Source organism: Rhamphochromis longiceps, linkage group LG1, assembly GCF_057381845.1.
Source record: "Rhamphochromis longiceps isolate RC_006_pf linkage group LG1, R_longiceps_female_GT1.1, whole genome shotgun sequence".
Classification (NCBI taxonomy): Eukaryota; Metazoa; Chordata; class Actinopteri; order Cichliformes; family Cichlidae; genus Rhamphochromis; species Rhamphochromis longiceps.
In genome coordinates, this window is record NC_140557.1 from 12,628,001 (window position 1) to 12,652,061 (window position 24,061).

Consider the following 24,061-nt stretch of genomic DNA (forward strand, 5'->3'; position numbering starts at 1 on the left):
ACGGTTTCATTTTCTGTCTAAGGTTTAGTGGGGCATGATCACTGATGATTAATTTGTTTTTGTTTTTTTACATTTCATAATCATGTGTCAAAATTATGAAATTACGTGTTAAAAAGAAAATTCACAGACTAGAGGGGGGGAAAAAAACTTATACAGGCCAATTCCTTGTGAAATGGACAGTGTAATCAAAGACTGCCTCAACTAAAACCAATCATTAAAATGTTTTTATTCATGTAGATTTTAATGTTTGTTTAGTGTTGGAGCCCATCTGTCTGTTACCCCTTTTGACAAATAGAAAAGTTTGTGAGTGAAGAAGAAAAATTGTAAAAGACTAGATAAATAAATGCAATAGACATAATTATTATCATTAAACCATTGTTAATATTGACTACAGACAGATGTCTGTATACACGTGTGGTGAATGATGTTTGTGTAATCATACCATTTGTGATAACAGAAACAGAAGAAAAAATATGGCATAAAAATGAACAGAAGACCAAAACCGAAATAATTAAACAAAAAGGGACACTATAGCGCTTTAGATCTCAAGCCATTTCAGTCTATGTTAGTTTAGAAGCCGGAGAAAACTGCTAAGGAGTGGGGAGATGCAGCAAATGATTGGTAAAATACTCTGTGAGTAAAAAGGAAGTGATTCAGATTTGGGTTGGGGAACTAGAAAAGCAATTGGGTCACATTTTTTTACAGTAGAGTTTTCATCAATTATATCTTTTATGTGATTTATATAGGTTCTTTGATGCCAAGGCTGTCTGCCTTGGCATATTGTATATGTTCATTACGTTTATAATGTCCAAACTTGGTGACATTCAGTGTAGGATGTTATGTTACTTTTTTTTTTTTTATTTCCAGTTTACACAGTGAGATGTGATGCTACTGACAGGGGGCGGGGGGAGGGGGGGGGGGGGGGGGTTGTAGTTCTAGTTTCGTCACCATGAAATTCATCTGTTCTACGTTCCTGTATGCTGGAAACGACCAGGGTGTCCCTATTGCTGCTTGTTTTCAAGTCCAGAATATAGTTTCTTTCATTTTACTTTCAGCTATGATAATGTTCAGTTGGGTGGTGAGAGTAAAGGTTTGTAGTGTATTATTATCATCTTTGACCAGTGCTTCTTTCTGGCCCTAGTTAAACTCCAGACTATCACTTTATGCTTGAAACACATTATGCAGGATTTCTATTAAAGAGTCGGTTTAAAATCCAGATAGTGTTGGTTCTATGGATAAGAGCAAAATCTGAATCTGGTAAAGATTCAGGAGTGTTTAGCAATTTATGTCAGAGTCCTTTTAGAGGTTTGTGAACCAGCCCTGGTTTTCTTTTCTTGTGTTTGTTGTTAATGGTAGAAGAAGTGACTGATTAATTTGTCCAACTCAATAGTTCCAAGGGTAGTGCGAAGTCTGAGATTTTTGAATATATTTACAGTGCAATGTTGAGTCTTGTGTCAATCTCACAAGTGTGGCATTCATGGACACATCACACAGTCTTCACCTGCACCAGAACAGCACACATTCAGCTGCAATGGGACTTATGTATGTTGATATCTGTTTGTGTGTGTGAGTGTATGCATGCTCTTTTGTTGCAGCACTAAGCATGTACTTTTACATTAATGACCAAAAAAAAAAGTTCTTACTGGCATGTATTTTTTGGAGGTTGATATGCTTCTCCAGTTCCCGCCGCAATGTTACTTCAGCGCCATACTTTCCCACAGTCCCATCATCCACAAGGAGGAAATGGGAATGCAGGCTGTTGAGAACGTTTAGTTTGCTGAGAGGATTCAGTAGTGTCTGATATGGAGCAATAATCTGCAGTGTGGAAAAGAGCAGCCATTAACAGCAAGAAAAGTAAAGGAAAAAAAGGAGACTATACACACATATATACATATATCTTTATATGCACACATAAATTACAACTTCTGTGGCGCATTAACATTCAGGTTAGTCACAATAAGCTGCATCTTACGTCTCTGCCGATGAGATCGTTCCTGTTTTCAATCACTCCCCAGGGTGCAATCCCGATAGTGCAAATTTTCTTTGATGATCTTGAACAGTGTTCTTTGAGAGCATCTCCCACATGTTTTGCTACACCTTCAGAAACAAATAAAAAAAGTAAGCTTTTATTCTTTCTTTAAAAAAGGTTTCCACTGCTAAATATTCCTTATTATTATTAGAAATAAAACTGTCCACGCAAGTCACATATCTCAGCATAATCTTTCACCATTAAAAATGCATTTTATAGATATATTTAATCAATGTTGTGAAAAGAAATGGACAACCTCCATCTGACTTTCAGACACTAAAAACATTGGATGGGTTAAACTATAATACATCATATCAGCAGATTTATGAAAGATGCCTAAAGGATGCTCAAAATCTACCTACTAACAGTCTATATTTAAAGTAACCTCGACAATAAGGTTGGGTGATATGTAAAATGTTTCCAACCGACATTCATCAGGCCAATAAATGACAATAGGCGATATATTCACCTGACTTTTTCGTGACATTTTGATGGGCAGAACTTATTTGCGCGTTAAGAACATAGAAGAAGTCCAAACATGGAGGGCTTAGTTGCAGCTGAATGAGTTTTAGTAGATATTTCACTTCTTTATTTTAGATTTTAACTTTTAACATTTGAAGTGGTTGTCGCCACAATCCGCCACACTTTTCAGTCACACTTCCTTAGTTTTTCTGATGTTAGTTTGTCATGCTTTAATGATATGTGAACATCTTTTGTACATGTTTTCATATGATATTTAACATCAGTTTGTTTTAAACGTTTTTCTTCTTCACTGTCTGTCTGTATAATAATTAATGTTGCTAATGCACGATGTAAGGTGCTGCACAGTAAAGCAGCATGATTCATTATTGATGAATGTGATAAGCGGTTTTAAAATGCGTTTGTTACTAATTTTGGTCATTTTCTATTAAACAGTTCTCAAATTTAACTAAACACTTCAGTGTTTCTTAGCTTTAGACTAGTTGTGGATTACTGTGCTTTTCCATAGAGGCATGCTTTTACTTCACTGCCAGTGTATTTGGGATCATTCTGAAAAACCAAAGCCGTTGCCAATCAGATGCTTTCCAGATGTTATTGCATAGTGAATCAAAATCTGACTACTTTTCTGGGTTCATCATTCCATCAATTTTTACAAGATCTCCAACACTGAAATGCAGCCCAAAACCTCCTATGTTTTACAGACAGCTGTAGACATTCACGGTTGTGCCTCTCTCATGCCTTCCTCTATGTATAATCATCACAATTTAAACCAAACATTTCTAATTCAGCACTCTATAAGGCCTGTTGCCACTGATTTTCAGTTTGCATACCTTAGCCAGTTCTCTCTGTTTCCACTCCTTTAAAAATGGCTTCTCAACAGCCACCCTTCCAACTGAGAAAAACTCCAGCGAAGCTTCAGTGAACAGTAGATGGCTCAACTGAAAGGCTGGATGAATTTTCTATTTCTTAAAAGACTGTTGATCTGCTACAGGAGATTCTTTTTTAAGACCTGCTACTTCTTTTGTCCTCCATTTGTCCAATCTTCTCAATTTTTTTTAAGGACCCTGCACACAATGTCAAGACATGCTAAGGTTTGGGCTAACATTTCTTTGAGAACTACCTTGTTGGTGCAAGAATACAATTCTATGCCCATCAAACTGTTATCTTTGGCCTTTTTCATAGATTCACCTAAAGAAATAAGAGAAAATTAAGCGTTTTAAAAAGCCTAAACCTACAATTTAGATTTGTATGGTTAATATTAGTTCTTTGCTAATTTGTCTGTTGTGTGCAGACACAACACTGGTCCATCACCTTTTTTAATACTTGAATGATTCATAGGTCAGATTTAATTGGCTTAACAAATCTGTTTGGGGTTGTGTGAGAAAGGCCAACTGGCATAAAAATCTGCCAAATCATAAATGCAGAGCTACCCGTTGTGGCGACCCCATGGAAATAGGGGAGCAGCAGATGTAGTTTTATTAAGTGATAAATCTACCATTAGTTTATGTTTTTCAATTTTCTCTCATTCTTAGACAAAATAACAGCCCATGTTCCTCTCTTGTTCTCTGTTCATTAAAGTACATGCATTGCTGTCAGGTAGCAGAGTCCAAATAAATAAAAATAAGTCCAAATAAAAGAAACAGGAAAAAAAAAAAACCCCAGAGTGTTAATGACCAAAATGCCACTGATGGGACCAGCTCACAACAAGTACATTAGCCCTGGAGTTGTTTGTGAACCACAATCCTCACTTGTTGGATCCTATAAATTCAGCAGTAATTTGTGAGCCGGGAGACCATCCCAACTGGCCAAAGTACCAGAGATGGATTAAAAGTAATCACCGGTCTGAGTAATTGACCCTGTGAGTAATGATTTAAACACTATGATCAGACCACAACATCTTAACGCCATACTGTGGCTGCAAACACACATCAGCCTCGACTCACAACCAAATGACACGGTTAGAGAACTTCTGCTACATCAGCGAATCACCATTAACGGGCTGTTTATTTGTGTAGGATTGCATGGCTAAGAGTCTTCCAAAGAAAAATGCCTTTTAAGAATTTGTTAATATATAGAAATTATAATTATTATCATTAGAATTAAAAATTAATAATAATAATAATAATAAAAAAGCATGTTTATTCAGATATATTAATAAGTGTATTTTTCATTATACCAAGAATCCGCTGACTCAACAAGGAAATTTTACATTTAATTAGGTTTGTTGTAATGACCAATTTCTCCTACGCGAGAATAGTACAGGTAACTGTCGAGTGAATTCACACCAAGTAATGTCATATATCCTGCCTCTTTCATGCTCCACCCAGGGATCACCCTTCCCCAAACCAAAGCAGAGTATTTCTAGTAGAAGACCATTTATTGTGTGCTATATGCGAAAAAGATAATCTTCCACCCAATCAAGCATAGTTGGCAATTCATTTGAAAACCAAAAGGATTTCAACAACAGATATCTTCCTATTGGTCAAACAATTGATGGGCGTTACCTTCATGAGAAGCTACATCAAATATGTTCCAGGACTGACAATCATTTTCTAGCAGCACCAAAAACAAACTACCCATGAAGTTCTGTCACCAGTTCGAACTTGCCAAACCTAATGGAGGCTGCTATGCTTTCAGCATTATGATCAACTTTTGGTTTTATTTCTAACACATTTTGTCTAATCGCGCAGCATTCAGTGATGGTTTCAGTGGTTCCATCCACCAGTAGCAAAACTAATGAAGCCTCTTGTCTCATTAAAACATAAAGATGATACCACAATGGTCAGTCACTGCTGAGAATATGAGGCCTATTAAGACTTATTCCTCAGAGTTCTTGTGCTGAGGGAATAAAGATCTATTTGTGAAAACCACATGAAAATGTTCATCCCGAGACTCTGATTTCAGTATAAAAACAAAGCTATAATGATTTAATATCCTTGAAGTGCAACTTGTTCAAAATGTATTGAGGCCAGTAACACTGAAAAGGTAGAGTCCACTCAGTGCACTGTGGCTGATAAAGTTAATCTACAGATAACGCAGTTTCTTCCCGCTGAGCACATGTTGGACAGGACTTCCTTTCCACAATGACTGAACAACCTGTTAAACATGAATCTGCAGCTTTTGTAAAAGAAGAGTTTGATCATTAACAGTCTGATTTATATAATTGTTCGGTTTCTTTTGGAGAAACAGATTTAAATATTTTTGAATATACATATAAATGTACATTGTGAGAATCTGGACATAAAAGTGTAGATTTCCAATATTTTCCCTAATTTCAACAAAAATAAAAAAATGCCTTTCCTCATTTAAAAATCAATCTGAATTGCAAGACCTTTTAAAAAATGATACAACACGCAGAAGAACTTTGTCCTTTCCACAGTATTTCAAAAAGAACAATGTTTCTCTGATTATTTACCTGTGTTAACACCACCGGTGAGAATCCAGGCCCCGGTGGTGACAGCAGCTTTGATGAGGCCCTTGCCGATCACCTGCTTAATGCGGGGGTGCAGGTCAAAGTTCTGAACTCCTCCGTGGACAGAAATGAGGATCTTGGGAAGCTCCATGTGCCACTCCTTTAGCATCAGTCGTAAAATGCTGTCTGGCCTCGTGTCATGGGACAAGCGTACATACTGTCCACAGTTTCACAAACACAAGAAAAACATGTTAGCGTAACACACAACAAAGAAAGGATGGGTCATCACACACAATAAATTTGTGTTTGGATTGAAGAAACTTGCCTTTAAATATTATAGAGAGTGAAGTGCCACGGAAAAATAAGCTAAAATCAATTGAAATACACAATCTGCACTATTTATCAAACCGTTTTTGATCAAACTGTTTTGTTTTTTTATTTCATCAAGTCGAGCCTAAAGTTGTTTACCTATAAAACTCCAAGACCAAGGATATCTATGTAGAAGTCACCACACCTTAAATACAGTGATGGAACACCCGCCCCCCCAACACAGTTTCTATATTAATGTTAAATTAAAAAAATAAAAAAAAAAGTAAACATGAGACAGCAAAGGGGATTAGCCCCTCACCTTGGCTCTGTATGAGTGAGACCCTCCCTGGAAGTTGATGACACCATAGGCATCAGTGGGTCTGGCCTCTGTGTGTTTTTCCACTGACCACTCCTCCAGCTCGGGCATAGGCACATTGGAGCTCTCACCCAACTTCACATCTGAGTACTTGGTGGCCAAGCTGGCTGTGAAGCCAGCATGTTGGCGCACCAGCCGCCCACAGCAGCACCTTAAAAAAAAAAAAAAAAAAAAAAAAAAAAAAAGCCAAGATGAATTTTTCAAATGTTTGCCGTTTCAATTATTATTAGCCATGATACAATTTTGAAATAAGAAGAATAACAGGAAACCAGTAAAACAATTACAACAAGAGTTTTCAAAAGCAGAACAATAATCTAGAGAAACAAACAGTACAAGGAACAGGAATCCATGCCACACCTGATAAATATTCCTGAAGTGTTTTTCGGAAAACACTGCACTCTTCAACTGAATATTATGTTGAACTATGAATGTGAGCCTATTATTTTTTACATTATTTTCTATAAACACACATTGCGACAATGTTGGCACCTCAAAATAAACATTGCTGCGGTTTCAAATCATGCCAGCCAAGTATAAGTAGCCACTATAAATCAACAAGTTCAGGCTTTAGATTAGGTTTTTTTTTTCCCCCTAAGATTTCCTAACATCTGTATGTGTACGAGACAACACTGTCATGTGAGGCACACAGCTCTGGCTGAGTACAGACGCCCTGTCCACCTGCAAAGCAAACCTCCTGTTTGCAATGGGCAGACAATCAAAAGCTGCACAAAAAGGCAGAGAAGCTAAAGCGGCACATCATCATTAACAAAAACTGTTTACATGTGCATAGGATCCCTTGTTCAAAATAACATCTTCCCCCAATAGGCCAGAAGATGAGATTATTAGTCATTTATTTATATATATTTTTTTAAACAAGCCCCCCCCCCCCCCAAAAAAAAATGCCAATTTAATTACAGAACGTACTCCAGCTAGATTATTAAGAATATAGGATAATTAATTTGTTTATATACAATTTATATTTAAAAAAAAAAAGCTTCAGAAATAGCAGTAATGGAGAATAGTATTGGAGTGCATGCTGTGTTAGATATAGCAATTTATGTGTTAGTTTTCATTTTAACAACTTCTTAAATTAGTTGTGCTATGACTGTGCAAAACAAACCAGCGATGAATGGGAGCAGTTCAAACCCATCCCTTAAGATTATAATAACCTTTAATGTAGTACTTCTAGTGACATTTTAATCAGGAAAAAAAACCTACTCATTAGTGAGGGTTCATTTAACCTAATCTGCTTCACAGTTGAATTAGTTGGTGGAAACATCGTCACAGGTCCAAAAATGACCCCAGGCCATTGGACCATTGATTTTGTCAAACCCTGCATTAATAGTAATGGCATTCAGGTGTACAAAGAATTCTCAGGTACTACTCAGCCGCCTGGGACATGTACTGTATATTTAGACTTAGTCAATCAGTGCAATATTGCATGTGTTTTTTGTCATCTGTATGTTTAAGACCCTTTTTGCAATAAAGTAAAGGTGCAGGTATTTGAAATGATTGTACAATTCATTGGACTATTGGACCTAGTTTTGCCTTGTTTTAGTGTTTTCTGGTTATAACTCTAGCACACAACCTTCACAATCTTTCAAAGCCTCTTAACATAGTGTGGCAGAAGCCAAGACAATGGAGACAGCTTTAAATAAATAAGAAGAGTAAAACAAATTCAGCAAAACAAATTGTCCTTTTCATTTACAAGATCGACCCCTGGAAGTACTAAGTCTGGCTCTGTCTACCTGTGACATAAAAAGAGAAGTAGGTACCCTTATTTCCTCTTTTGCAGCAATATGGGATATTGCTTATATGGGGGTATAGTGCAAATGTACTCGATATCATTACATAATCTTAAAATAAATATAAAATAAAACACATTCACTGAAATCCAGTTCTCATAACGGCTCTTTAAGCTGCTACTTAAAGAGGGTACAACATATTGGCCCCATTGCCGAAGTTTGCTACCTGGATGAGAATCTGGTTTTGTTTTTCAAAGCCATACCCTTACACATGTCATTCTTTATACTTTGTAATAACAACTTCATGACACTGATGTACCCCATTCTTTTTACAGCTGAAATCTTGATTATAATTTCTGTGTTATAATTCTAGCTCCACCAAAATCAATCAACTTGGGTTGATATTCTGTCTTTCTCCATTAAAATGAAACTTCCAAAAAAAATAGGAGTCTCATTTCTTTGTAAGTGAGCAAACTTACTTAGCAGGGTATTAAATGTATTAATTATAATTAATTAATTAATTGTAATTAGTAAATTAAAATTAATGAGCTGTATTTCATTCTCACAAAGCAGCTCTATAAGTAACAAGACAAGTCAAAGTCATGCCCAGCTGACACAAAGTTATTGTTACTATCATTCATCATTTATTCATTACTATCAAGACTTGAACTTCCAGTTCATGGTCAAAGGTGTAGTAACTGGCACTTGCTTTGGGGCGCTAAGCTTAATCCATCTGGGAAACATGTGGGCAGAGTATAGCATTGCTTATGAACATCTCCTCATTCTGCCATACAAGTACAATGGCCACAGTGAACAAATCAGTCCTCCATTAAGGCAACTCGTTTAAAGTGACACTAAAAATAAGCTTGGGTTAGATTTTGGTCTCACCCGTTTCAAAATATTACACCCTTGTCACTAAAACACCATCTAGACGAACCCTGAAATTATTAACTGATGGACTAATGTTAGGATAAATTTAAATGGCTCTCACATTTCCTTTTCCGCAGGAGAATTTCTTATGCTTCAGCTCTTAAATCGCAGTATTATTGACCCACGAGACAAAAAAATAAATAAAAATACATATTATTCTTATAACTTAACTATTTGAGTTATCGGAAATTATGACCATTCCACTACAAAAAAACCCACATCAGCTAATCTTATTGTGCTGATATATGCACACAGATCCTGACAGTTTCAGCTGTGTAAGGCCAGGATCATCTACTCATTATTGTGGGTATACGTTTTTGGGTTTGTTTGTTTTTTTGCATTTCCATGACTTATTGTATCTATAACATCAGTTAGCACTGCACTGTTCAGGACTTTGTGAGATAAGCAGATGCTGAGTTTATGTTGGAACGCAGTTGCCCATTTATTTAGACAGTGAGTTCAAAATAACTGCCTGGAGGGCTGCAGAGTGGCATGGCTTGGCTTCTAGAAACATTTTAATATTCTCCACAAGATGTGTGCCAAACATTGCCAGACAGGATTCACTGGCAGGGACAAAGGTGATCTAATTCACAGCCTCTTTACTTCTTTCTCCATTTCCATCATTTGTCTATCTCCCTCTCGTGTCAGCCAGATGTTGACACCGGTCTCCCTTAAAGCTTCTGCCTGGGTGTGTAACTGCAACAGTATTGTGGTACTTCCAACTCTGAGGCAGCAAGCTACTAAAACATATACACAACTGAAATACTGGACACACTTGGTAAAAGTGTGTCCAAGATATGAACCATCTACAGATCAATGATGACAGATTTTTCTAAAAACAAAAAAGCCTAATTGTTTATCATTATTGAGTGTGAGCTTTGTTTTCTGTCTTCCTCTACTAGCCTTAGGGGAGAATACGCATCCTAACACATAAAGCCTGGAATTTAATTGTTTCCTGGTAAAGGTTGTTGTTTAGTGGAATTTCAAAGGAATTGCAAAGAATTTACCTCTGGGGGTTATTCTGATGTAAAGCAGCTGGTTAGGCATGGATTCTGCCAGGCTAACCCTGTCAGATAACAGAGAATGAGTCGAACAACAAGCAAACAAATACTCACCTGACGAGCTGCTGGCAAATCTGGCATCCTGGAAGGCATCTGAAAGAAATGCCACAACAACTCAGTCAGTGCGAATATAAATAAAAACAGAATAGATAAATCTGAAGAGTATTTCCGACCATACACGACGGTTCTAAAACAAGACTAATGTGAGGGTTTGATTTCTCCAAGTCTGGAGGAAGTTCTCAGCAGAGAAAGTTCTTTAAGGACATTAAGGAAGGTTAACTGTCTCCTGGGCAGACAGCCCGGTTAAGTTGGCCTTTAACCAAGAGACAGTTATGAAACCTTCCAAAGGGACTCACTTTGATCACAGTCACATGCCACACTTTGACCTAATGTTAAATGAGCCTGTGTTCACTAACACCTCTGAATCATTTAGCAGAAGCCGCACATATAGCAGTTAACAGAGAATAACCAGTTTGCAAATAATTGATGTAAAAGAAAACACAGGAAAACGAGTCACCCATCATTATTGTGAGTTTACAAGAAGAAAGGAAGACATCCAAGGACTGTTTAACTGTAAATATAAGCTGCTGGTGGGAACATAAATTTTTTTTTTTTTTTAAATCACCTTTTCCTTTCCCGTTTCTCTGAAAGTGGATGAGTATTTATAGCAACTACTGCCCCTTTAACAGAGCTGTTTGATGTTTGTCATGCACACAGTGTGGATAAGTGGCCTTCATGACACGCCAAGCCAAGAAGACGCCTGCATATAATTTCAACACTGCATTGTAAGATTCCAGTAAGTCTGCAGAAAAATACTGTGTCAAAAGACCTAGACAGACAGACAGACAGATAGCTATATATCTCTCTATCTACACACATAAAAGATTCCTAGTCCAATTCTCACTGTGAGGATGACATTTTATTACTTTCACACCGGTATAAAGCAGATACCTGAAGCTGGGGTATAAACATCATATCAGAGCTAACAGTGCTAATATTGCTTTTTTTTTTTTTTGGGGGGGGGGGGGAATCCCATCCCTAAGATTGAAAGAAGTCACGATCCACAGGTTCATCACTTGCTTAACCCCACACTTAAATCTGTAATTTTATTGACAGACGTAAACATTAAAACAGACTCATTTTGCCTCTGGAGAGTAGTCGTTATGGTTTGGGCCTTCTTTAACTCACACCATGCAATTACGCCGTTTCCATGGCTATCACCAGCAGACTCACTACAGTAGGTCTAAGCACATACCTGTGGGGGTCCTTTGACACTGGAAGTATGTACACACATTCCCTCTTGGTGAAAGTGCTTTCTATCCAGGATTTCTGGGACTGTGAACAAAAAGAAAGAGTTGTGAGCAGCGGCAGCTGAGGTCTCTCATGTTTAACGGACTCAAATGCAATTCAAGAAAAGTATACATAAAAGATACGTAAAGAAAAATTTAATGAGAATAAAAGCAAAGTATGTTTTAAGTTATTTATAACAATGTTAAATAATAAACTTCAAGACATCTTAAAAGGCTAAAAGGGATGTTGCACCCCTTAATACAGGATTTAGTCTATAACAATTTAAGGGGATTAGAAGGTTTAACACAGGAGAAAAATGAAACAGTCATATAAAATCATGACAAAAAGAGCTGACGAGGAACACCAGTTAGAGGCATCTACCAAACAGTATAAACAGCCTTCTAATTCTACAACAGCATTTTTCTCGTAACAAAGGTTTATGGTGAAGGAATTTTCATTTAATGCCTCGTGCCTTATTGTTCCCCTCCAGAGCAGCTCAGAGGAACCCAAGGGCGATTAGCACTATTAATCTCTTCAGCACAAAGAGGGGAACCTGCAAACACCTTCTCCAAAACATTTCAACAATTCCTTAAAATCTGACAAAAGTAGCAGAGCAACATTTTCTCCCGGAGGTCACGTTAAACATTTCTCAATATCAGCATGTTGTTTGATATAAACTAAACAGAAGCATCTTAAATTCAGGATCCGAAGTTACATCCAACACAACAGGATTTAAATCTGCCTCCAGAAAATACTGAAAACATGTCAATAAGCATGTCATCCCACATCTTGACTAGTGACAATAAGCAACCAAGTTTGTACCTGGATGTCCTCCTCTTCATCTCTGTGTTTAAGGGCTTTGTACAGAAACATACCAGGGCTCCTTCACGCATCTCCTGGACAAACCACAACACCCACAGCCTCTCCCGAGTCCTGGGTCATCAGCAGCAACTCACTGTGCTGTTAGATCTGCACGCAATTTCCATACAGGTCTCAAAGTCTACAGCTGCACAGTTACCATACAGACCCAGCTCGAGTTAAACGCTGAGTGATCAGTGAGAGGTTGCAGCCTCCAAACTCCATCCACAGTTAATCTGTAAGAAGCCACTCAGGGGGCAGATGAATGTGTCTGAGACAAACTAGATATTATACTTAGGCTGGAGAGAAAGAAGTGAGGGAGGCAGGGGTGTGGGAGAGGATTAGTGGATGGGCAGAGACCTCAGTGATATATACCTAGTTGGCTACTGACAACACACCACCAACTGTGATTCATGCAGTACACACAAAACCTCTCCCAACAACTCAGGCACTACAATTAGTCTTTAAGAAACCTCCTTTACTTTGATACTCATTTACAGGAGAACAGCATAAAAAAATGCCAGGATTAAATAAAGGCAACTAAGTTTAAACAAAAAGGTCCCAACATGGATTAATACACCAACTTAACGAAGATCCTGAAAATTAATATGGGTACAAGGGGGTCCAAACATTATTGTTCAATTTCCACTTCTATGTCAATAAAATATAAAGTAACATTACCTTTACAAAGAGATTTATGTTTACACAAATGCCATTTATCATATTCAGCTGTTTTTTAACATATCAGAACTTTTTTTTTTTTTTTTAAATCAGTCCTAGCAGTTTGTGGGGATGGAGCATTCAGGTGTGTCTTAACATAATGCCAAGATGGAAAGACATCAGCAATGATCTTTAAAAAAAAAAAATCAATTATTACTGTCTATCAATCTGTAAAGGATTATAACGCAATTTCCAAACAATATCAAGTCCATAATTCTAGTGGAAAAAAAAAATCATGACAGCTGTTAATATTCCCAGCAGTTGAAATTCACCCAAAATGAGACAATGTTCAGAGAAACAGCACAAAAAAAACAAAAACAAAAAAACAAAAACAACAACAGCAACATCTCAGACTCTACAGGCCTCGGTTAGCATGACAAATGTTAAATGTCGTGGCAGTATAATTAGAAAAAGACTGAACAAGTTATAGGGTGTTGGGCAGGGTTGCCAGTAGAAACCTTCTCTCTAAAAAGAACATGGCAACACAGCTTAGGTTTGCAAAACTGCATGTGAACAAACCGCAAGACTCCCGTAACTGTCCGCTGGACAAGACCAAAGTAGACATGTTTGGCTGTAACGCACGACAGCACATTTGGCAAAAACTAAACAAGGTATCAGCGTAAACACCTCATGCCAACTGTCAAGCATGGTGGTGGAGGGGTTAGAATTTGATTGTTTTGCAACCACTACAAGCTGCACCTGGGTAACTTGCAGTCATTGACCGTATTAACAAAATAGTCTCGAGTCAAATATGACAGCATCTGTTTAACATCTAAAGCTTGGCCCAAATTGGGACATGCCACAGGACGATGATCAAAGCACTCTAGCAAATCTACAGCAGAACGGTATAAGAGAAAAGAATAAAGTTGTTGTGATGGTCCAGTCAAAGTGCAGACCAAAACCTAATTGAAATACTGTGGCAGGGATATTAAGAGAGTTGTACAAAAACCTCAATGAACTGAAACAATATTGAAAAGAAGAGTGGCCCAAATGTTTCCACAATGATGTAAGAGCGATAAAGAGTGATAAAGTCTTAAAGCAAAGGCTTACTTCAACTAATTGCTTCAGTTAGGGGTTTTTTTTGGTTTATTTATTTTTTTAACACTGCTTTTTCCATTTTGGCTTCCTTTTTGTCGACTAATGATGTGGTATAATACTCTAGCTCCTGCACAGGGAGAAGAAAATGATACAATGGTCTACAGCTTTTGACAGTGGCGATATGAACATTACTTTGAGTTACAATACACAAAAAGACAAAGTGCTGGTAAAATCCAAAGTGTGCAAAAGTCAGAAACTGTCCACCAATTCTAGCACAAGATCGGCTCTTGTGCTCAGTAGCAACAATAGTGGGGAAAATAGGTGATGTTTTGCTCCCGAGCAAGATAGTTACTCAACCACCATTATCAATAATAATGATAACAATAATAATGTTTGTTTGTGTGTAAGTGAGAGATCTTTTTTTCCAGATTTCTTTGAAATTGCCATTGAATTTAGTTTTCCAGTTTGTGTTCTTGTGTACCAATTGAAGCTTCTTCCTATTTGGAATTAAGATTTTAGTTTATTATGTATAAACACCTATGTTAAAATACAGTTGTACAATTTTACAGTACATTTCACATGTTCAACAGAAAATAAATATTTTACTGTATATGATTAAGAAAATTAAACTTATATCTTCACATGTGAGGAGTAAAAAGAGCCCTTTAAGCTTAAAGGAAATAACATATTTGATTTCTATCATGAGATACTTATATTGACTGATAAGAAAAAAATATACGATTTTTTTTTCCATAGCCCTTCTTCGTCATCCTGCCCTACCCCTGGCAGCATGCTCAGACAGAGCCGGTTGGTTTTTTTCCCCCCTCTGTGGCTTTATTTTTAATAATTGCACAACAAAGGCAATCGAGATTACAAGTTCTACAGTTTTACAACTCTTCACACACACACGCGCACACACCTTGGATTACCAAGTCAGAGTTGGTGTGACTTCTGACGTTTCAAATAGAGATGGACCGATCCGATATTACGTATCGGTCCGATACTGACCTAAATTACTGGATCGGATATCGGAGAAAAATAAAAAATGTAATCCGATCCATTAAATATCACGAAAGCACCTCACAAAACTTGCAACACGCCGTAACTCACCTCAGAACGTTAGCACGTCGGAGCAGTATGCATCACGTGATAGAGCGGCTGTGGCATGCAGGACCGGTCAGTGGTCTGGATAGCATGTGGAGCTTCGCTAGCAACCCGGCATTTCATCTCCGACAAAGTTATCCCCGGGAGAAGTAAAGCAAGTGTGTAAGTCCATCTCTAAATGTTTGTAAAGCATTCCTGCGTTAAGCTTAACAAGCGACTGCCTCTTCTTGCTGCTACTTCAATCATGAAACTGCTTAATGATCAGCTTTTCTGTCGCGAGTCCGTCTCTCTTGTTTGTTTTTGGCCCACTTTGCACCAGAAAGAGGAAACCAGTGGCTGAACAACAGCAGCACGTTTAAGCTTGATCAGCTGTTGTTAGAATTTATTTAATATTACTTTCTACACCAGGATCTTTTTCTTCGTAGCTGACGGCTGGTAACTGTGCAGGGGCGGATCTAGCAAAGTTTAGCCAGGGCATTATAGGGCATTAACAGGGAAAGGGGGCACAAAGACATACTTTTCTTTCTTATTCTCATTTAAAATGTCGAGCTTTTAATAAATAATTATCTGAATCTTACACCCAAAGTTTTAATCTGATGTAAAATGAATAGAAGTCAATTACTGTATATAGTGACTATTAAGTCTAATATATATACCCTAGTAAGCTATAGTACTTTTTCCTTTGGGAAGGTACCATCTGTGCAGTCTGCAATTTTGTTGAAGAAAGATGTTGAATCTATTTAATATTTCTTGAAAAATAATTGATTTCTGTGCATTTTTTTTTTCCACACTGCATCAAATTAAGGTTGATTACGTCGATTAAGCATCATGAGGTGGAGCGTGAGGGGTGGTTCCCCATTTTTTATTTATTTATTTTTGTTGTTGCTGGGAGTTGGAACCCTATTAGTTAGGTTGCTTAATATTTACGCTAAGTACTCTTTAAAATACCAGAATAGGGAGGATGGTGTAGGTTGAAGTTTATTAGATTGATCAGTATTGCTGAAATATTTTTTTTTGCATACAGGTTTAACAGAATAGCTTTAGTGTAGTTGTTGTTTTAAACTTCAGTATGAACTTATACAAAATGCAGCAAGATATTTTAAAAAAAAAAACAGTTTTGTTGATTAAAAACACTATCGGATTCATATCGGTATCGGCAGATATCCAAATTTATGATATCGGTATCGGTATCGGACATAAAAAAGTGGTATCGTGCCATCTCTAGTTTCAAACACACCATGTGGTTTTTGTCATAATCAAGCGACACTACCTGAAATGAAGTGACGGCACAGATTTGCTGCCTAAAAAAATACAACCTGCATACTACTGAGATAAAGGGTCTTAAATCAAAGAAGAATCAAAGAAAAGCTGCTTAACAGACCAAAACTTTGAATTTTGACCACTGAATTCTTTTATTTATTTATTCTCAAATTTTATCCTGATTTCTGTAAGAAAACCTTTGAGGGTTTGTTTTTTTTTTGGGGGGGGGGGGGGGGGGGGGGGGAGGGGGAGGGGGGGGAATTTATTATCTCAGTAGTGGGATTATTACCTTCACTGTTAGTATGGATACAGGTTTTAGTCAACTGTCTTCATGAAGCCTTTGCTAACCACAGAGTGTAGATCAACCCACAATTATCAAAACCACTTATTAAAGATGGTAAATAAAAAGTGGGTGCCACTTAATGGTTGGAATAATCCCCAAATTTAGACCTGCAGTTCTTAAGGTACGACCCAAACAGTTAAAAGATTTTAGAAAACAGATAAATACACATTATAACATCAGTAAGGCATAAAAGCTCGTGACAGAGCTGACCCCCTGATCTGTTTTCAGTCTTTTTTGCTAAGCCACCTGGCTCTGGGCTCCATCTTTATATTTAACACACAGACACACAAGAGCAGCATTAGTCATCACATCAAACACAGAAGGTAACCACAAAATCTTGGACTTCTTTTAATTAAGGTAATTCTGACTTTTTGCCAAACTACATGTACAAATCTTGCTTACTTGCATAGTCACCACCCAAAGGCCCATGCTGAGCCAGGAAAAACCATGTTTAGCACTGGTTTAGAGCATGCAATTACAGGCAGTCATGGGAGGCTAAACCACTGTATCCAATGACGTTAAATAGTAGGTTTGATATTTGGTGAGCCAATTAGAAAAATAGTATTGTTAGTGCTTGAAGCAGTCTATCCACGTGATAACACTTCAGATTTGTCATTTTAAAAAGGAAGAATATGTTGGCTATCACAACATGCTGGCCATGATAACAATGGCACTGGTCTACAAGAAAGCAGGAAAACATAGCACAACATAAAAACACCCCAGCAAAGAAGCATGAATTATGTAGTTATTTACTGCAATGGCTTTGCATCCTTCCCCCACTGTCCACCAATTTTTCAAAAGACTGTATTTAAATGATGGAAGGACTATCATGCCACCCATTGGGTATAATTAACTCCCACAGTCGTCCTCCTGTCGCCATCTTTATGTTTTGATACTGGATGCTCGCAGTAGCAATTCGTTAGTAACGAGGCAGACCTGCTCCAAGGTGAACTCTGCTTTGTTGTCCTTTTTAGCTCTAACTGGTAACAAAATTTGTAAAATGAAACTAGTGACTGACACCATACAATTATCAGGTAAGAGTTTATTTAGGGAATGGAAGAAAGATAACACCGTCTTTTCCTCAGAATTCTTCACAATATTCGTGCTGCTATAGGAGTCACCCCCTGCAGGCATTTACAAGAATGCAGGTTTAAGACTCTTCTGCACTGGCTTCATTTTTTAGACCCGGGAGCTTTGCCTGTCTACGTATTCATATACAGTTAAAACACACTTTACCCCCTTTGAGTCATTTGTTCTTCACCACAAGATGGTTAGCTTTCGGTTTTTCCTCAAGTGATGAGCACCAGCAAAAGTAGTGACTATTGTCTAATATCTGCCAGCAATGCAGCAATAACGCATCATAAGAGGACACACAACCATATACTGGCAGTTGCAATATCTTTACAGTTACACTAAGCAGAGAAAAAAGATAAGCACAGTTCTTTACTACAATAAGGAGTCGATATGACTGCCGCCTCATAGCTGAAACTGTCAAACACCAACTGCGCAAAACAAGACCAGCTCATGTGTTGATTGGCTCTCCAGGAGCAGGACAACCACCTTTCGCCTATAAATTTTTATTCAGTAACACGTGTCTTTTTAATGTCTCTGGTTTTAATGTAGCTGATAGGGCTGCTCGATTATGGCAAAAATGATAATCACGATTATTTTCACTGAAATTGAGATCACGATTATTTGACGATATTTATTTAACCCTTTAAGATCTACCATAGAACCAAGTCCGCCAGAGCTGCTTTTTTTTTTTTTTTTTTTTTTTTTTTTTAACACATGCTGTAGTGCCATTTGTGGGAGCATTTTAAGTTGCTATACATCAATACAACTGTTATAGCCCATATTTTAAAAATGTGTATGTATTAAGTCCATAGTAACTACATTAATTGCAAAAAAGTGCAATAAACTACAAAAAAATTGAAAATCATTTTTGTTTTGTTACATATATTTCTACTTGGAGAAATTTAAGAGGTTTATCCCTCAAAACTTTAAATACAAAAAAGTTGCAAAAAATAGTTTACAACAACAGGAAATTTATTTTGAGTGTCTTCATAGTTTTATTTTTGGCGATACAGCAATTTTTATATACTGCAGGAAAAACAAAAAAACAATCCTATGATGCAAATTTGCAAAGAATGTGCATGTGCATCAAAATAAACTATTTCCAGCTGTGCAATTCGAGTTCTAAGGCCTACAAGTAAAAAACTACATTTTCCGCGAAAATGACGTCACTTGCGATAGTTCGTGTTGACGTCTTTTTCAATGTGGGAAGTGTTAAGAACAGCTGATCGGATCGGCAAAGCGTGTTTCTGGAATATTATGTTTTTGTTCCTGCAAGCACTTTTTATGCAATTTTTGCAAAGCTATATGTGGAAGGAAACCGTGACCTAGGACAAGCTGATGGCATAAGATGTAAATACAACTCCTCTGGTTTCATATGGAAAAAAATTTATTGTGCTAGCTTAGCGGTTCAGGTTCTACAGGAATTTAAAAATAGTTATACAAAACGAGCATGCTGCTCTGACCGGCTTTAAAGGGTTAACAATAACAATGTATTGAATAATGACTTTAAAAAAATAATATAAAATAGTGTGCAAATACAGATAACAGTGCAAATGTTCGCAATATAAGAAATAAATGAAAAATGTAAACTTTGCAGTGATGCTCTGTGGTGCAGCTACGACACCATAGCAAAGTTTACACACTGTGTCTACTTGATCCACATCTGACTCCGCGAACCCATAATGTTTCCACACCACTGAAGTTTGTTTTTTTTTTTTTACCTCTCTTTTCAACCAACGGCAGTCCACTCCTCTCCAAATAACTTCTGCTTAGCTCTCCGAGCTTCCCTCGGGTCCTCTTAATTGTTGTGACGCGTGTTCGAAATGCAGAGCAGTGCGCTTGATTTGCCACACGGAGCAGCGCGAGAGTAAAGCATGAGGGAGGGGCTAATAATCGGCTCAGTCATTTTTAATGACCGTTGAAAGCCCAGATCGTAATCGTGATTAAAATTCGATTAATTGAGCAGCCCTAGTAGCTGATGTCAATACTTTTTTCCATTTTTTTCCTACTATTATTGGCCTAATCCCCTCCAAACACATTTATTTAAAAAATAATAATAATCAATGAAGGAACAATTTTGTAAACACCTTCATGATAACACTGCTTCATGTATTAATGGCTTCTACTCCTATACCAGTACTGATGGGAGTTTCCACACCCATCAGTTGATGGGTTTGTGCACATCCACTAGAATAAATGGCTTCAGGGCTTTGATGACATCAGAGTTGGCACATGTAAACGCAACATTAGTGAGCCTTGAACATGTCCCAGCCTAGTTGGGATTGAACAAAACTGATGATGTGATGCAAAAACAGAATGCCATCTAATAATCAGTATATCTGGATTACCTTATTTTAATAACAGCATTTACTATAATTGTAATCATTTAAATTAAAGCCATATTTATTGCATGGTGCCACATTTCCCCATATTTACTGAAACTTTTCCACATGGTTTACAGATTATGGTTTACATTTCACAAACTTTGCTGCGTGATTTCATCTTCACCTTCTACCTGCACAGCAGGTCATTTGCTCTTTACTGCCCACTGGTTAACAGAATCGCTCATCTAATCAGTGCTCAACATCCAATTCAGTCTCGCTATCTGCTGAACTAGTAACAAATGTGAGACACACCTGAGGAATAAACAGAGGTCTCTTTCTGTGATGTGGAGGAATGCATTGAAACCGTTGTCTTTTTGATCCAATACAATCTAACAAAGGGTTAATAAGGCAGATAAAAGCAAGACTGCTAACCTGTAACCATGGTACCTGAAAATGTCAGGCAACAAAAGACTTGAGCGTCACAGACGCTGCCAAAAAACACACACCAACTCTTACTCTCCCACTTCCTCGCTCCCTCCCTCTTCCTCTCTGGCTTCTTTCTGAGCCCCGGGTTTTTATGACAACTCCGATCACGTGGAAAATTTGACCCAGCACCTTTCTATCCTGTTCAGCTCAGCAGTGTTAGATACTGTGAGTTTTGTTTATGGGCAGCTATGTGCAACTGGGGGAATTAATATGTTAATTTGGAGAGACACAAATTTGATTGTGCACTGTCACTTTATCTTCCATCTGTCACCCCTCAGCCAGAAACCTTGCCAGCTGAGCTCTTCCTCTCCCCTGCTCCTTTTTCCCAACAATGTTACAAGGCTGGCTGGTCAACCCATCATTCCTCTGGCCCTGAGTGACGCAATACAGGGTGAGATAACATCTGGCTTGGCAATTCTATTACCCATTAAAAAGAGTGGAAGCAACGAGGTCAGCACTTCAGTGCAAGAGCTGTTCTCAGAACAAACAGAAAGACCTAGATTAATTATTGCCATTTTATTTTCTTCCATGTTTGATTTAAGAAGCTGTTACCAAATGTGCTGATAGAAATATAATTTCAAGAGCTTTCCCACCATTTGTAATAGACATAAATATGGTTCAGGATTTAAGCCAATTAAAAATGTTATTTTAGAGACTTAACCCAAAGATATGATTTTTTTCTTCCCTTAACAAGAACTACTACTGTGCCACAGATCTGCGACTCATCAGATCTAGGGCATCCTCCACGGTACAGTGAGCTTAGGCCTTCTCATGGAGATTTTTCTTTTGTCCGACTACTGATCTCTGAAGTGATTAACTCATAAGGTACACAACACAATCTTGAGACCTAATTATTAATTTAGATCATACTACATATGAAATGGACAATTGTAGGGACAGGACATTTAAAAATCTGAATTTTTTTTTAAAAATATGTTTATTAAGATTTTTCATATAAAGAAAAAACAAAACAGACAACACAACAGTAAGGGCAACCCCCCCCCCCCACACACACACACACACAAATAAGGCAAAAGATTACACTGCATCAGCAAAGATACTACTTCAACACTGGCAAGAAACAAAAATAAAACGCTAGGGTGGTAGACTGAATTATCAATCAAAGAGAACTTTGTTTGAATACATGATCTAAAAATGGCTGCCACACATTTAAAAAAAAAAAAAAAAAAAAAAACTTACTAAGTTTGTCCTCTAATGTACACCTAATTCTCTCCATATGCAGTAGAGCAGTCACTAGCCCGTCTGGGCCTAAACTCTGCTGCAGGTCCATATATCAAATGATCACTGTGGCATTACTGAGAGTTAAAACACTGTCTTAAGTCTTTCATCTTTAATAAAATGATCAGCGTTCTGCTCTACCAGGTGTAACAACTGAGTTTAACATCCAGGCATCCATGAAAACGGAATTTTTGACATTTAACGGAGTTAGAAGTTAGCAGGAAGTTAGCTCGCTAGCTTCCATCTAAATACAATATAGCATGTCCTGACTGCGGGGTTTTGGAAACAAATTAAAACGTACAGCTCTGTTATCACTTCCAACATAAATGAAGACAGAAAACTAAACAGCAGTGATGTTTGTAGGGTTACTGAAGTTTGGCTAGCTGGTATATAGATTCTGATTCTGATTCTGATATAAAGATGTGCTATGTGACCGCTAGCGACACAGCTATGTTAGCATAATATAAACAAGCTAACTTTTTTCCCCCACTCGATAAAAGTTAACGTTGTGGAGGTAAGCATCAACAACACAGAGCTCTCAGTTCACACTCCTTTATTCGTCTCCAACATCAACTGCGCATATCGCGCCACAAAACACAGGAACACACTTCCTATACACTGGGTGTGAGTGGAGCCCTCTAGTGGTCCACCACAACGTGAGGGTTCTCAGTGGTCAGGAACAAATGTAATCGCATGGCAGGATGCTGTAAAAAAGGACCAAACTTCAGCCAGGAGAACTGAGATAATCCATCCACAATACGAGGTTAGTCATTCATATACTGCTGCATGGTCTGTGCTGTAGTTACATCGTAAGGTTTTAAAAACTGAGCTTAAATAAATGATTAGCGGTAATAAAAGCCGAGGGAGGTCAACGGTGATCACTGACTGTTTTAGGAGCTTTTTGAGGTTAAATAGAAGAAAATACAGGGAGTGCAGAATTATTAGGCAAATGAGTATTTTGTCCACATCATCCTCTTCATGCATGTTGTCTTACTCCAAGCTGTATAGGCTCGAAAGCCTACTACCAATTAAGCATATTAGGTGATGTGCATCTCTGTACTGAGAAGGGGTGTGGTCTAATGACATCAACACCCTATATCAGGTGTGCATAATTATTAGGCAACGTCCTTTCCTTTGGCAAAATGGGTCAAAAGGACTTGACAGGCTCAGAAAAGTCAAAAATAGTGAGATATCTTGCAGAGGGATGCAGCAGTCTCAAAATTGCAAAGCTTCTGAAGCGTGATCATCGAACAATCAAGCGTTTCATTCAAAATAGTCATCGGGGTCGCAAGAAGCGTGTGGAAAAACCAAGGCGCAAAATAACTGCCCATGAACTGAGAAAAGTCAAGCGTGCAGCTGCCAAGATGCCACTTGCCACCAGTTTGGCCATATTTCAGAGCTGCAACATCACTGGAGTGCCCAAAAGCACAAGGTGTGCAATACTCAGAGACATGGCCAAGGTAAGAAAGGGTGAAAGACGACCACCACCGAACAAGACACACAAGCTGAAACGTCAAGACTGGGCCAAGAAATATCTCAAGACTGGTTTTTCTAAGGTTTTATGGACTGATGAAATGAGAGTGAGTCTTGATGGGCCAGATGGATGGGCCCGTGGCTGGATTGGTAAAGGGCAGAGAGCTCCAGTCTGACTCAGACGCCAGCAAGGCGGAGGTGGAGTACTGGTTTGGGCTGGTATCATCAAAGATGAGCTTGTGGGGCCTTTTCGGGTTGAGGATGGAGTCAAGCTCAACTCCCAGTCCTTCTGCCAGTTTCTGGAAGACACCTTCTTCAAGCAGTGGTACAGGAAGAAGTCTGCATCCTTCAAGAAAAACATGATTTTCATGCAGGACAATGCTCCATCACACGCGTCCAAGTACTCCACAGCGTGGCTGGCAAGAAAGGGTATAAAAGAAGAAAAACTAATGACATGGCCTCCTTGTTCACCTGATCTGAACCCCATTGAGAACCTGTGGTCCATCATCA

The 24,061-nt window shown here is 38.0% G+C and overlaps 1 protein-coding gene across 3 annotated transcripts in view; it reads right to left on the reverse strand.

Moving 5' to 3' along the window:
• trpm7 (transient receptor potential cation channel, subfamily M, member 7) overlaps positions 1 to 24,061 on the reverse strand; it is a 96,679-nt gene that overhangs the window by 61,960 nt on the left and 10,658 nt on the right. For all 3 annotated transcript variants that reach the window (XM_085383342.1, XM_085383410.1, XM_085383417.1), the window contains exons 2-7: positions 11,598 to 11,677; positions 10,397 to 10,435; positions 6,550 to 6,757; positions 5,925 to 6,138; positions 1,973 to 2,097; positions 1,644 to 1,815 (exon numbers count right to left, since the gene is read on the reverse strand). In XM_085383342.1, coding sequence (XP_085239468.1) covers positions 1,644 to 1,815; positions 1,973 to 2,097; positions 5,925 to 6,138; positions 6,550 to 6,757; positions 10,397 to 10,435; positions 11,598 to 11,677 — 838 coding nt within the window. The remainder of the gene's footprint in view (positions 1 to 1,643; positions 1,816 to 1,972; positions 2,098 to 5,924; positions 6,139 to 6,549; positions 6,758 to 10,396; positions 10,436 to 11,597; positions 11,678 to 24,061) is intronic.